This window comes from Amblyomma maculatum, chromosome 1 (assembly GCF_055883805.1).
Source record: "Amblyomma maculatum isolate TAMU_Amacu chromosome 1, ASM5588380v1, whole genome shotgun sequence".
Lineage (NCBI taxonomy): Eukaryota > Metazoa > Arthropoda > Arachnida > Ixodida > Ixodidae > Amblyomma > Amblyomma maculatum.
Window position 1 is genome coordinate 468,225,351 of NC_139344.1, and position 14,369 is coordinate 468,239,719.

The following is a 14,369-nucleotide window of genomic DNA, read 5'->3' on the forward strand; positions in this document are numbered from 1 at the left end:
AATATCGTCCGCGTATGCCAAAACCCGTAATTCACTTTGAAAAAATCTATAACCACGTATGTTTGACCTTGTAAGCAATCTTAAACAGAAAGGCTCCAGATAAAGCGCAAACAAAAGGGGAGACAGAGGACAGCCCTGCCTTACTGACGACTGGAAAGGTATACGATCGGTTAAATGCTTATTCACGACCAGTCTCGCTGAACAGCACTCGTAAACAATTTTCACGCCATTTGTAATCACGGAACCAGCATTGACATACTATAAAACAGAGAACAAAATTTCATGTACCACTTTATCAAATGCTTTGTGGAGGTCTAATTGCATCATGGCTACGTTGTCATGCATCTCGTCACAACATTCGAGAACACTCCTTGCTGCGTGTATATTAGTAAAAATGGTCCTTCCTTTTATACCGCATGTCTGATGTGGACCTACAAGAGAAGTAATTACACGTTGGAGTCGTCGCCCTAATACTTTCATGTAAATTTTATAGTCAACATTCGTTAGACTTATTGGACGGTAAGACGCTACAGACTGAAGCTTAACTGGGTCGTCTGTTTTCGGGATTAGTACAACGTGTGACATTCGAAAAGACGGAGGAGGTACGTTCTTTTCCTAGCATTCACTAAACTCTTTCCAGTAAAACAGCCATTTCAGTTGGAAAGGCCTTGTATATGGCAGCACCAAGACCATCTGGTCCGGGTGACTTATTGGAGTCTAATTCCCCGATAACGGCCTCAATTTCCTCGGAAGTAATACTTGCTTCAAGTGTCTGCGCAACTTTGTCTTCCACTCTTGGCATCAGCGACAGAAAGTCTTTTCTGAAGCGTTCAATGTCCGGTGTTTTCAAGCTAAACAATTTCCTGTAAAATTCTACAAACGCCCGTTCAATCGTTTTCCTTTCCGAGGTAACTACGTTCTGATAGCAGATTTCTTTTATCTCTTTTGACACTGCGTACCTTTTATCATCAATAAGTGCCCTTTTCGTGGGCGTCTGTCCGAGCCACAATTTTTCCCGGCGTGCCCGTATCACTGCACCGCGATACTTCTCTTCGTCTATCACCTCAAGTTTGGTTTTTATCTTTCTTACATCTTGGGCGAACACGCCAGGCTTAACTCTCTCCATGCTAAGCATGTATTCAAGTGTGCTACGAAGTTCTTTTTCTTGTTATCTTTCTTTACGTCGGAGAGTGCATGCTCGGTCAATAGCAGCTATCTTTATATCGCACTTAAACTGCTGCCATGCTTGTATAAAATTAGAGTCATTTTGTAACATATGCGTAATATATTCTTTCACTTTAGTGGTAAACTCTTCATCCAGCACCAGTTTTTCATTAAATTTCCATAGCTCCCAATTGAACTTTGTTCCCTTACTTTTCGTACCTAGAGTAATCATTACAAGCGAGTGGTTACTAAAGCTCATGTGAAGTGTTTGATATTCCGAGCCAAAGGGCACACAATCAATGGGAACATATATTCGGTCCAACCTTGCATGACAGCTACCTTGAAAGTGCGTGAACTTTGCTTAGCCTTCATGCGTCAGTATACAGCCAGCATCTTCAAGCTCTGCCTCAATAACAATGTCAATAAGTAACTCTGCACTCTAGTCACGAAGGACACGGTCTGTTGTTCTATCTTCCGGTCTATAGAAACAGTTGAAGTCTCCAAGCAGGAGAACACGCCTCTCATGTATTAGGAAGGATTTCATATAGTGAAAAATCTTTTCGCGCTCAAACGTTCTAGTCGGCGCATAAACGCAGATCACTCTCCAGTCCAATCCAGAAAAACTGAAATCACATATCAAAAGCCGACCACTCTCACACGAGAACACAGACTGTACACACACTATGCAATTTCGAATGAAAATGACACATCCCTCCGATCTTCCAACCGCATGACAAACGCAAACACTATATCTAGAACGATATATTTCAGCCATTTTATCTGTCTGTTGTTCGCTTTCCATTTTGCTCTCTTGAACTGCTAGCACATCAATTTCATTTTCCAGCAGAAGGCGGTTCAGCTGTTGTTGACTCCGACGCGTTGACAGCCCTCTCACATTTAGCGTGGCTACGCGAAAGCTAGTGGATAAATTGGTTGCCATCTCAAGAAATTATAAATCGCGAAACATTTCACTCACATCTCTTCTGCAGAAAGACAGCATTGCGTTTGAACTGTTGCATGGGAGGACCATACTTCCGTTTTGGCGAGTCTGTCCGTCGTTCCAAGCGCTGCTCCCGATCATGGACCGGGCTTGTGACGTCTCGACCGAGAAGGGTACCCCCGCGATGGCGGAGGCACAGGTGACACTGTTCTCCGGTCTGGAGGCACGTTTGGCCTTGGCGTGAAGGCCGACCGGCGAAGGGGGGCCGCTTTCAGTGGAGGCTGTTCGTTTTCAGCTCCTCTTTGCGTTGATCCCTCGTTGACACTGTCTTCGTGCACACGCTTCACAGGCAAGGTAGAAGCAGCTGGCATCTCAGCTTCAGTGTCTCCCTGTTCCCCACGGTGTTGCGTAGACGAAGCTGGGTTTGCAGCACTAGCATTGCCGTTTTCTTTCGTGGGTGTCTCGGTCCCAGCAACATTTGACAACGGAACTATCAAATCTGATTCACAAGGTTCTTTAAAGGCAGGGGTCTTCTCAGAGGATCGCTCTTTCTGTTCTGCCTCCTCAGTGATTCCACTGCTCGCTTCCTCGGCGTCCACTGCGACCATCAAGTGCTCGCCTGCCACCTCACTCGGCACGGGGCCTGCAAAGTTGGCATACGTGCGCACACACTGGGACTCGTCATGGCCGTAGCGACGACACAGACCGCAGCGAGGCACACGACACTCACGACGTATATGACCTTTTCCGCGGCACCGGAGGCAAAGCGGGGCTCTGCCTGGGACGTGGACGAGTGCGACGTCCTCGGCGACCCGAAGCTGATGCGGCAGGTCCTCAATGGTAACGCCCATTTTGAGCTTCAGCGTGACCGTTCGCGTCGTTGAAGCCTTGTCGACACACCCTTGCACTTTCCACTTGTCTCTGGAAATTTCAGTCACTTTTCCAAAAGCCGCCAACGCCGCACGCACATCATCGCCGTGCACGCCGTGAAGCAGCCAGAAAAGTTTCAACCTGATGCCTTGGTTACAGGGGTCAATGACCACGCATCGGTGTTCCTTCACTTCCAAAGCTTGAGCTTGCAAAATCTTCGCTTTCGCCTCTTCCCCTTTAAATGTTACCGCCCACACGTGGTTCATTTGATATGCCCCGAGGGCAACCACTTCCGGCAGCAGTGAGAGACGAGCGAGGGAGTCTCCAAAGTTCTGCACCCGGTACGGCCTGGCTTTTATGTCGCCGTGCGAAAAAACACTGTGCAAAAAACTCGAACCTGTAGGCAGCTGCGGTAGAACCAGTTCATAATCCTTGGCAGACCTTTCCGTGTTCCTGATACCACGGCCCAGCTGGGCCGCTGAATCCGCTCCTTGGGAGCCCATGAAAATCACGTCCGTCACGCTCGGTGGCCGGAAGTGGAATGCGCCACTCTGCTTTTATGTTATGTCTATCTTTAAACCCAGATTTTATACACACAAAATTACGCAACAAAGAGACATGGGTGAAAACGACGCCAGCTCGGGCTGCTGGAAAAGCATGCAGTTAAAGTGAAATGGATTTCAGTGCAGACAACAAAGCGATTACAGTTGCCTGAGAATCAATTGACTGATTTCCTCAAAAGAAAAAGAAAGATATAGCAGAGCGTGGTTTCAATCCACGGACCTCTGGGTTATGGGCCCAGCACGCTTCCACTGTGCCACTCTTTTTTTTTCTTTACTGCCTGACTTTGACACAAATACACCGCACTGGAACTCAAAACAACAGGAACAAAGGAATAATATATGTACACAAAGCTAGTTCATGTTGCCTAACACCCACTGAGGGGCAGGCATTGTCATGTTAAAATTCCCTGAGCACCGTCAAAGGTTCCAGCTTTGACAGCCACTCAGGAGCACATGGTTGCAATTTAAGCACGTCGAGCCATCGCTGCACGCTCTCACGGAAATACATGCGGGCTGGCCGTGCATCTGGATCGCAGTGATAACCAGCCATTCGTGCGCGCCATATACTGTGGAGGCACATTAACATAACCTGGTCTAACGGCATATCATCATGGTTATCCAAAGGCAAATACCTAATGCCATGGGAATCAAGTGGCAACTGTTTTTTTTTGCAGAACATCCCACAAATATACCCCCTCCCAGCAGTGCAAAAACACGTGATCTATTGTTTGCAGATTGGGCCCCCCACGGTAGGAACGTACCCTTTTCCTCCATAAATGATTTTACACACAAAGTACTGGTATGTAGCATAAAGAAAAACGTTTTAGCTCCCGTAGCAACTTGCATTTTCTTTACGCGTTTTAATACATTACTTCCTGTGCCTCCATAGTATAAAGCTCTGTACAAGGGCACCGGGAACACCACTTCACAAACATCCTTGTATAATGTTCTCCTGTTAACATTACTTAAATACTCTTTCGAAAAACGTGCGCTTAAGGATTTCACGCTCACAACAATTTCCCTAAAGAATCCAAAAAGAGAACCCGGCATACATTGAGTATAAACTACGAAATCAGGCAACGCTCGAAAAAGTCTTTGTTGACACACTTGCGCGCAGTAATGGATCGCTGGCATCCCTAAAAAACATAAACCGGTTGACAATCTGTCGCACAAACAAATGACCCAGACCAAGCCCTCCATACTTCACCTGCCGGAACAAATTTGTCCGACTGCACCTCTCCCAACTCGAGGCCCAAACAAACACCGCAAAAACACGATGCAATTTTTGCACATTTACACGGGAGCAACGCAACACTTGCATTACATACCATAACTTACTAATTAAAAACAGGTTGCAAACTGCGGCTCTTGCAAATATTGATAATTGAGCGCTTTTCAATTTCTCCGCTTTTTCACTGGTTTCGTTGACCTGCTCTAGCCAGTATGGCTCGCTTTCCTTGTAAAATTCCAAGGGCACACCCAAGTACTTTGCAGGCGTTGTAATCCACGACACTTTAGCGAAAGTGTCGGGGGTCAGCTGCCATTCTCCGTGCCAAACTCTCAGGCACTTACCCCAGTTAACTTGACTCCCTGTGACTTGGCTAAAATGTTTTACCACACCCACTGTCCTCTTTATACTATCCTTATTTACACAAAAAACCGCAACGTCGTTGCGTAAGCCAGTAATTTGACTTCTGACTCCTGCAGTCGAAAACCATCAATGTCATTGTTTTGTAGAATGCTTAAACACAATGTTTCTGAATAAACGCCGAACAAAAGAGGGCTGAGGGGGCAACCTTGGCACACCGAACGTCGAACGTTGATGGGGGCCCCCAGTTACTTATTTACAATTAATCTCGTAGTGCAGTTACGGTAGAGCCGACATTAACATAGTCTAATATACTGAACAGAATAGTATGTGCCACACAATCAAAAGCTTTCTCCAAGTCCAACTGCAGTAACGCAACACATGCATGAGTTGCTTCGCAGCATTCGAGCACCCTTCTCGCTTTGTGAATGTTCTGAAAGATAGATCGCCCTTTGATACTCCACTGTGCCACTCTGCTTTTATCTTATGTCCATCTTTAAGCACAGATTTTATACACACATAAAATTACGCAACAAAGAGACATGGGTGAAAACGACGCCAGCTCGGGCTGCTGGAAAAGCATGCAGTTAAAGTGAAATGCATTTCAGTGCAGACAACAAAGCGATTACAGTTGCCTGAGAATCAATTGACTGATTTCCTCAAAAGAAAAAAAAAAGATATAGCAGAGCGCGGTTTCGATACACGGACCTCTGAGTTATGGGCCCAGCACGCTTTCACTGCGCCACTCTGCTTTTTTTTTTCTTTATTGCATGGAAAAACTTCCGTAAAAAGGAACAACTCCACTTACTTAAACATGTCCATGTCCAAAGTTACCGGGCTGCTTAATACGAGCCCGTCATATCCCCAGCCCGACAATGAAAATTCATCAGAACATCAAAAGCCTGGGAGACATACACATGCGTCTAGATACGGCATCCAGTTTGGAGGTTCTTCACGTGCAGCATATACACTTCTCACCAAAGCACACTGCTCCCGAAACACGGATTTGGACAATCTTGGTCTCTCAGCATGCCTGTCGATCATGCGGCTTTTCCAAAGGCTGAACAGTCCCATCAACACAAATAGATCGTAAGGCACGACAGAGTTTTTGTCAGGAGGCAAACATCTAATTGTATAAGGCGTAATTTCAATGTCCTTTTTAAGAGTTCTTTGTAGTATGTCCCAAAAGAACATAGCATCACGGTATAGAATAAAGCAATGATCAATTGTCTCAGGCACGTTACAGAGACGAGAATTTACCGACCAGGGCACAAACATCTCCTTATTGTGAAGAAATGTCTTGACAGGCAACGTCGCTCTATGTAATTTGAAAAAGAACGTTTTTGCAGCTGCCTGAATGCACTGTTTTTTCGCGCTGTTCTACAAAATGGATTACCAACATGCCCAAGCTTCTGTTTTAACACATTTGCCTAACACGCTTTAGAACAGTGGTGTCCAAAAACCCCAGATAAGGCTGCCGATACAACGGTGTAGGGAACAAAGACTCAGTGAGAGCCTGGGTCATCTGCTTTCTCGAGAGGCTATACAGGTAATCTACAGAGAAACGCACAGTGAGAAAATTGAAAGTGTCAGCAACCTCCTTAAGGAATCCCCATAAACGCCCCTCACGAGCCTTACCTGTTGGTGCGAATAAGTAAGGCAAATGTGGACTACGACGCCTAATGAGCACAGTTACAAGAAACGGATGGTTTGCCGATTTAAAAAAGAAAAAACGGGAAACAAGTTGATGCACAAACAAGTGAACAAGGCCCACTCCACCAGACTCTAAAGGAAGAAACAAGTTGTCACGCCGCATGGGCTCCCATTGAGAGCGCCACACAAATGTTGCAAATATTCTGTGTATAACTTGTACTTTGCTCCTCGCACAATGCAGGACGTGAAGGACATACGCAAGATTTGCAAACAAAAATATGTTACAGACCTGTGCCCTAGCAAACACTGAGAGTTTCCTACCCATCCAAGCCTGCGTTTGTCGCCGCATAGGTACGATTTGTGAATCCCAGTAGGCTGCGCTGTTACGAACTTGGTGCAGCGGAACCCCTAGGTACTGAAGAGGACTACAGTCCCAGCATATGCCTCCAAACTGGCCTGGTCTAGTGCCCCAGTGTCCCAACCAAAAACCTTTGGATTTATCTAAATTAAGGGCCGCGCCTGATACATCGCAGAACTGTTCAGTCAAGTGTAAAGCCTCAAGTACACTCTTTTTGTCAGAACAAAAGAGGGCGATATCATCCGCGTAAGCTAAAATCTCAACTTCACATTGAGCCAGAGAGAAACCACGGATGGCTGCACTGTTAATTATACCGAGACAGAGGGGTTCCAGATATAAGCCAAACAACAGTGGAGACAGTGGACATCCTTGACGAGCAGATGATTCCAGTGGTATTGGTTTCGTTAGCTCCAAATTAACAATTAGTCTTGTGTACGAGTTCATATAGCACAGCCTTATGCCTTTGAGCAAAACGTCACCAATGTTTGCATTCTCCAAGACCGCGAACAAGAAATTGTGCTGAACTTTATCAAACGCCTTCACCAGGTCAATTTGAATCAGAGCTACTTGGCCTGTCTCATCTGATACTGTCTCGATCACTGAACGTGCAATATGGATGTGTGGTTGAATACTGCGCCCTCTGATACCACACACCTGATGCGAACCTATCAAGTCCATGATAACCAGCTGCAAACGAGAACAAAGGACCTTGGCAAAAATTTTGTAATCAACATTACAGAGGGAAATTGGACGATATCCTTCTACAGTTTTCAACCGATTAGTATCTTTGCTTTCGGGAATTAATATTGTGTGGCCTGAATAGAAAGTGGGAGGCAGGAAACCCACATCATAAGATGTTTGGAATACTTCTATCAAAACAGTCGTTGGCAAGGCGAAAATGTTTTATAAAATTCGCTAGTAATACCATCTGGGCCAGGATATTTCTGGTTCTGAAGGTCTGAAATGCCTGATTTAATTTCTTCGAAAGTGATGGGTCCCTCTACTACAGCACATTTCTCATCGTCTAGTCGAGGAAAGTTCTCAAGTAAGGAATTATAATCGAAACCCTGATTTGGATATTTACAACTGCCCAACAGCTTTCGATAATAATCATAGAAAGCAGCAAGAATACTAGGAGCATCACTATATGTGCAACCACCATACTGAATTTCCAATATTTCCTTCGTAAGAGCATTCTCTTTCATCACTGAGGGCCCGATGTGAAGGTTGCTTGTCAAGAAACCTTCGAGTCCTAGATCTTATTAGGGCCCCCCTTGTACCTTTCCGTCGCAAATTGTTCAAGCTCTGCCTTTATGTAATTAATTTCTTCAACATAGGCACCCGGGCTAACCCTCTCTATCTCATGTAGCTCAGTTAGAGTGCGCCCAAGCTCACGAAGGTGGTGTCTCTTCTTGCAGAGGCTTCAATTGCTAAGTTTTTGGCTTCCTGTTTAAACAAGTCCCATTTTTGAAAAACTGACAGATCATGGCGGGACCATATGTCTTTCAAACAAGTAGGTACAGCACGCTTAAAGATTTCATCGGAGAGCAGACAGTTATTCATTTTCCACAGTTCCCACCGAGGGTGAAGTATCTGCCGACTGTACCTCCCTACCGGAAGAGACACCATACAATGGTCACTGAAGAAGATGGGCCGCACCCAGTAACCAAACACATTTGCTAACGTGTCTGCAGAAACATAAATTCATAAATTCTGTCAAGGCGGGCATTAGAGGAGAACTGAAAATTAATGAAATGAATACTGTCGCCTTTTTCCTGCCCCACATACACAAGGTTATATTCACAAGCCAAATCGTTAAGTAATGCAGCACTAGGGTCATATCTCTTACATAATGCTGATCGGTCCTCATCCCTACAAACACAATTAAAATCTCCCAACAACATAATTTTGCGATCTGTGCACAAATGATTAACTAATGAAAGAAAAAAAAGCCTTCTGTCTCGCTGTTTTACAGGGGCGTAAACACAAATAATTCGCCACTGCACAACTGAGATTGTAAGGTCACAGCATGTAAGTCGTCCCTCGCCATCTATGCAATAAGACATGGCTGTCATCTCTAGTGTTTTGGCCAGGAATAGCATACACCCTCCGGACAAGCCCCTAGCGTCTAGCCTCTAGCATGTTGAAGCCCAAATGAACACAGCAAAAACACGATGAATTTTTGTACACTGATCCTCATGGCACCCAACACATTCATTACATACCAGATCTTAGATACAAGGAAGAGATTGCAGGTTGTGGCTCGGGAAAACAACGACAATTGCCTTCCTTGCCACGCGTCAGCCTTTTCTTTTGCAAACAACGCTTGGTTAGCCCAATATGGCTCTGGGTCGCGATAGGCATCAAGCGGTACACCAAGATAACGTTTTGGAACAGATGACCAATTGAGCCGACAAAACTTGTCCGACGTGGCTTCCCAGTCTCCATGCCAAAAGCCATGACTATTTCCCAGTTTATCTGGGCCCCGGTGCACTAAAAAAATTGTTGTACAACAGTTGTGGCATGCTGAATACTGTCTCTGTCGGAGCAAAAATGGCGATATCATCAGCGTAAGCCAATATTTTAACATGGGCCGCCTGCAGTCTATAACCTGTTATAAGTTGGCTATTTTCAATGGCCAAACAGAGTGGCTCGAGGTAAACAGCGAACAGCAAGGGTGACAGCGGACATCCTTGCCTCACGGACGACAAAACTGGCAGGCTGCCAGTGAGTTCTCTGTTTACTATGACATCGCGTTGAGCAGTTCGTGTAGGCCATGCTCACTCCATCGGTCATAACAGTACCGACGTTCGAATGCTCCAAAACGCATAGCAGAACCTCGTGCGAGACGCGGTCGAACGCCTTCGCCAGGTCGAGCTGCGTCATAGCCACGCGGTCACCAAATGCATCGCAACATTCAAGAATACTTCGAGCAACATGGACATTAGTTACTATACTTCTCCCTTTTATGCCACAAGTCTGGTGCGGTCCAAAACTAAAGTTGTTATCACTGACTGCAACGTTTGGCCAGAGCTTTCATAAAAATCTTGTAGTCTACGTTGGTAAGAGTGATCGCACGATAGGACCCTACCTACAAACGCTTATCCGCATCATCACTCTTGGTATGAGCAGAATGTGCGAAGTTGTAAAAGACAAGGGCAGTCGTTTTATTTCGTAAGCTTCATCCAAAACCTTATGCAACATGCGGGCTGCCTTCGTTCTGAAAACTTTGTAAAAAGCCGCTCCTAGACCGTCAGGCCCGGGTGTTTTACCTAGGGCGAGGGCATCGATTGCGCATTCTATTTCGCCCTGGCATCTCAGCTTCAGTGTCCCCCTGTTCCTCCCTGTGTTGCGTAGCCGAAGCTGTGCTTGCAGCACTGGCATTGCCGTCTTCTTTCGTGGTTGTCTCGGTCCCAGCAACATTTGACAACGGAACTATCAAATCTGATTCACAAGGTTCTTTAAAGGCAGGGGTCCACTGCTCGCTTCCTCGGCGTCCACTGCGACCATCAAGTGCTCGCCTGCCACTTCACTCGGCACGGGGCCTGCAACGTTGGCATACGTGCGCACACACTGGGACTCGTCATGGCCGTAGCGACGACACAGCCCGCCGCGCGCCACACGACACTCACGCCGTATATGACCTTTCCCTCGGCACCGGAGGCAAAGCGGGGCTCTGCCTTGGACGTGGACGAGTGCGACGTCCTCGGCGACCCGAAGCTGATGCGGCAGGTCCTCAATGGTAACGCCCACTTTGAGCTTCAGCGTGACCGTTCGCGTCGTTGAAGCCTTGTCGACACACCCTTGCACTTTCCACTTGTCTCTGGAAATTTCAGTCACTTTTCCAAAAGCCGCCAACGCCGCTCGCACATCATCGTCGTGCACGCCGTGAAGCAGCCAGAAAAGTTTCAACCTGATGCCTTGGTTACATGGGTCAATGACCACGCATCGGTGTTCCTTCACTTCCAAAGCTTGAGCTTGCAAAATCTTCGCTTTCGCCTCTTCCCCTTTAAACGTTACCGCCCACACGTGATTCATTTGATATGCCCCGAGGGCAACCACTTCCGGCAGCAGCGAAAGACGAGCGAGGGAGTCTCGAAAGTGCTCCACCCGGTACGGCCTGGCTTTTATGTCGCCGTGCAAAAAAACAGTGTGCAAAACACTCGAACCTGTAGGCAGATGCGGTAGAACCAGTTCATTTTCCTTGGCAGGCCTTTCCGTGCTCCTAATACCACGGCCCAGCTGGGCCGCTGAATCCGCTCCTTGGGAGCCCATGATAATCACGTCCGTCATGCTCGGTGGCCGAAAGTGGAATCCGCCACTCTGCTTGTATCTTATGTCCATCTTTAAACCCAGATTTTATACACACAGAAAATTACGCAACAAAGAGACATGGCTAAAAAGTAAAAACGACGCCAGCTCGGGCTGCTGGAAAAGCATGCAGTTAAAGCGAAAAGCATTTCAGTGCAGACAACAAAGCGATTACAGCTGCCCAAGGATCAATTGACTCATTTAATCAAAAGAAAAAAAAAAGATATAGCAGAGCGTGGTTTCGATCCATGGACCTCTGGGTTATGGGCCCAGCACGCTTCCACTGCACCACTCTGCTTTTTTTTTCTTTATTGCCGACTTGGACATTAAAAACAAGACGATTAAAAATAAAACAGGCGAGCACACTTTCGCGTGACATGGCGGGTTAAAACTTTTTCAGTTTTACCTAACTGTCAAGCACATGCATCCATTGTGGCTTCTCGGGGAGTGTCATATGCACTTCCCTGAACCGCACAACACTGTGTATAAAATGTTCTCGTACAGGATTGACTTGCATATCTGCATTGTTAAACTGCATTATGGTTTTCCACAAGCTGTGGAGGCCAAGGAGCATTATTGTATCAAAGGGAAACTCCTCTGTATTAGGAAAAGGTAAAAATCGTGTGCCATATGCATCTAGAGGTAGCTCTTTTTTTAAAGTTCTCTGAAGCACACCCCAGAAAAAAATGTCATCCCAACAGTCCAAAAACACGTGTTCTATCGTCTCAGGTCTGTTACACAAGAAACAGTTTGTTGACTAAGGGACGAACAGGCCTTTAGCGTGCATCCATGTTTTGACTGATAATGTGCTAGTTTGGAGTTTGAAGAAAAATGATTTGACTGGTGGTGATATTGGCATCTTCTTAACTATCTTGAGTACATCATCTCCGGGGCCTGGACAGTGCGACAAACGGCATATCGGTACAGGAATCATTGCGTCCACTAGGTCCGCATACATTTTTTTCCGCTTAACATTGCACAAATATTCCATGGAAAAGCGCACATGCAGCAATCTGTACGCGAGCACCACAAGTACCCTCTTACTGTACCACCTACATTGAGACACGAACTGACAAGAAAATTAGGAAGGAGTCGACCAAGCCGAACTTGGATTACTCTTCTGAGGAAGACGTCATTATGGTCACGAAGGTACATGAAACGCGAGACAACTTGTCGCAAAAATAAATGCACCAGACCAAGCCCTCCTTTTTGTACGGAGAGAAACAAATTTGTTCGGTTCGTCCTTTCCCAGATCGACGCCCAAATGAAAACGGCAAAAACACGGTGAAGTTTTTGTATGTTTGTCCTCGAAGCACTGAGCACATTCATCACGTACCACACATTAGCAGTAAGGAACAGATTACATATAATGGCACGCGAGAACATGGATAACTGCCTTCCTTGCCAAGCATTACTTTTTTCCTTGGCCCTCGATGCTTGGTCATGCCAGAACGGATCTGCGTCCCGGTAAGAATCAAGGGGCACTCCTAGATACAATGCTGGAGTGGTTGACCAGCGCATCCGAGAATAGTGTTCGGGTGTGACCTCCCAGCTACCATGCCAGAAACCGCTGCTTTTTTCCCAGTTTATCTGGGCACCTGTGTAGCTGAAAAATTTCTGTACTACATTCGTCACCTCACAAATACGTTCTCTATTTGCACAAAAGACGGCGATGTCGTCGGCATAATCCAGGATTTTCACATGCACTGATTGTAGCGTGAAGCTCGTTATGGATTCATTATTCCGGATGGCCAAGCAAAGCGGTTCAAGGTAGGCTGCGAATAACAATGGCGACAGTGGACAACCCTGCTTCACAGAAGATCGCACTTGGAGGCTTTCAGTGAGTTCTCCATTCCCAACAATCCGTGTGGTACAGTTTTCGTATGCCATTCTAACGCCATCTAATATTATTCGGCCGACATTTGCATGATCTAATACGGCAAACAAAACACCGTGAGAAACGCGGTGAAAGCCTTTTGCCAGGTCTAGTTGTATCATCGCCACTCGGTCATCAAATGAGTCACATCATTCTAGTATGGATCGTGCCACATGTATGTTAGTGGCGATACTTCGCCCTTTTATGCCGCATGTTTGGTGCGTGCCTACGAGCGTTGTTATAACACCCTCCAATCTTTTCGCTAGCACCTTCATGAAAATTGTGTAGTCGACGTTGGTGAGGCTTATCGGGCGATGAGACCCCACCAACAGGCGCTTATCAGGGGCACTATAAGGGATGTTGTGAAAGACAGCGGAACACGTTTTTTCTCATAGCTTTCGTCAACAACCTTCAGCAGAGCCTGGGGTATTGCAGGTTTGAACACTTTGTAGAAAGCTGCACACAGTCCGTCAGGGCCAGGGGGTTTACCTGCTGGCAGGGCATCTATTGCATCCTCAATTTCTTTCACGGAAATCGGCTGATCAAGCCGTGTTTTAACTTCTTCCTCAAGTTTCGGCAAAAGTGGAAGGAATTCACTATAGAAGCCCCGTTCAGTTTTTCGCGACTGACAAAGCATATCTGCGAAATGATCACAGACTGCGTTCTTGATTACACTACTGTCCGCCGAAATACCTGTGCTAGTTCTTCTTTCTCGTATTTCCTTTCGGCACGCGTATCGTTTCTCGTCTGATAACGCACGCTTTGTTGGTGTTTCCCCCGCCCACAGCTGTTCCGTCCGCGTCCGAATAACTGCCGCACTATACTTATCTGTGTCCATTTTTTAACGCGGTAGCGTTAAGGAGCTCGTGTCGCAGAAAAGCCGGTGTCGTCGGGGGCGTTGGCCGTGAGCGATAAATCCCGGCATGCACTTGATAAATAAAAAGCAACTTCCAAGATGGGCTGGGTGGGAATCGAACCAGGGTCTCCGGAGTGTGAGACGGAGACGCTACCACTCAGCCACGAGTTTTTTTTTTCTTTATTGCCTG

The 14,369-nt window shown here is 46.4% G+C and overlaps 1 protein-coding gene across 1 annotated transcript; it reads right to left on the bottom strand.

Annotated features, from left to right (window-relative positions):
- Positions 1–10,574: 10,574 nt before the first annotated feature.
- Positions 10,575–11,411, bottom strand: LOC146209908 (uncharacterized). The gene has a single exon (XM_084581441.1). It carries the CDS (start codon positions 11,409–11,411, stop codon positions 10,575–10,577), a length of 837 nt encoding a protein of 278 aa, XP_084437567.1.
- Positions 11,412–14,369: the final 2,958 nt, after the last annotated feature.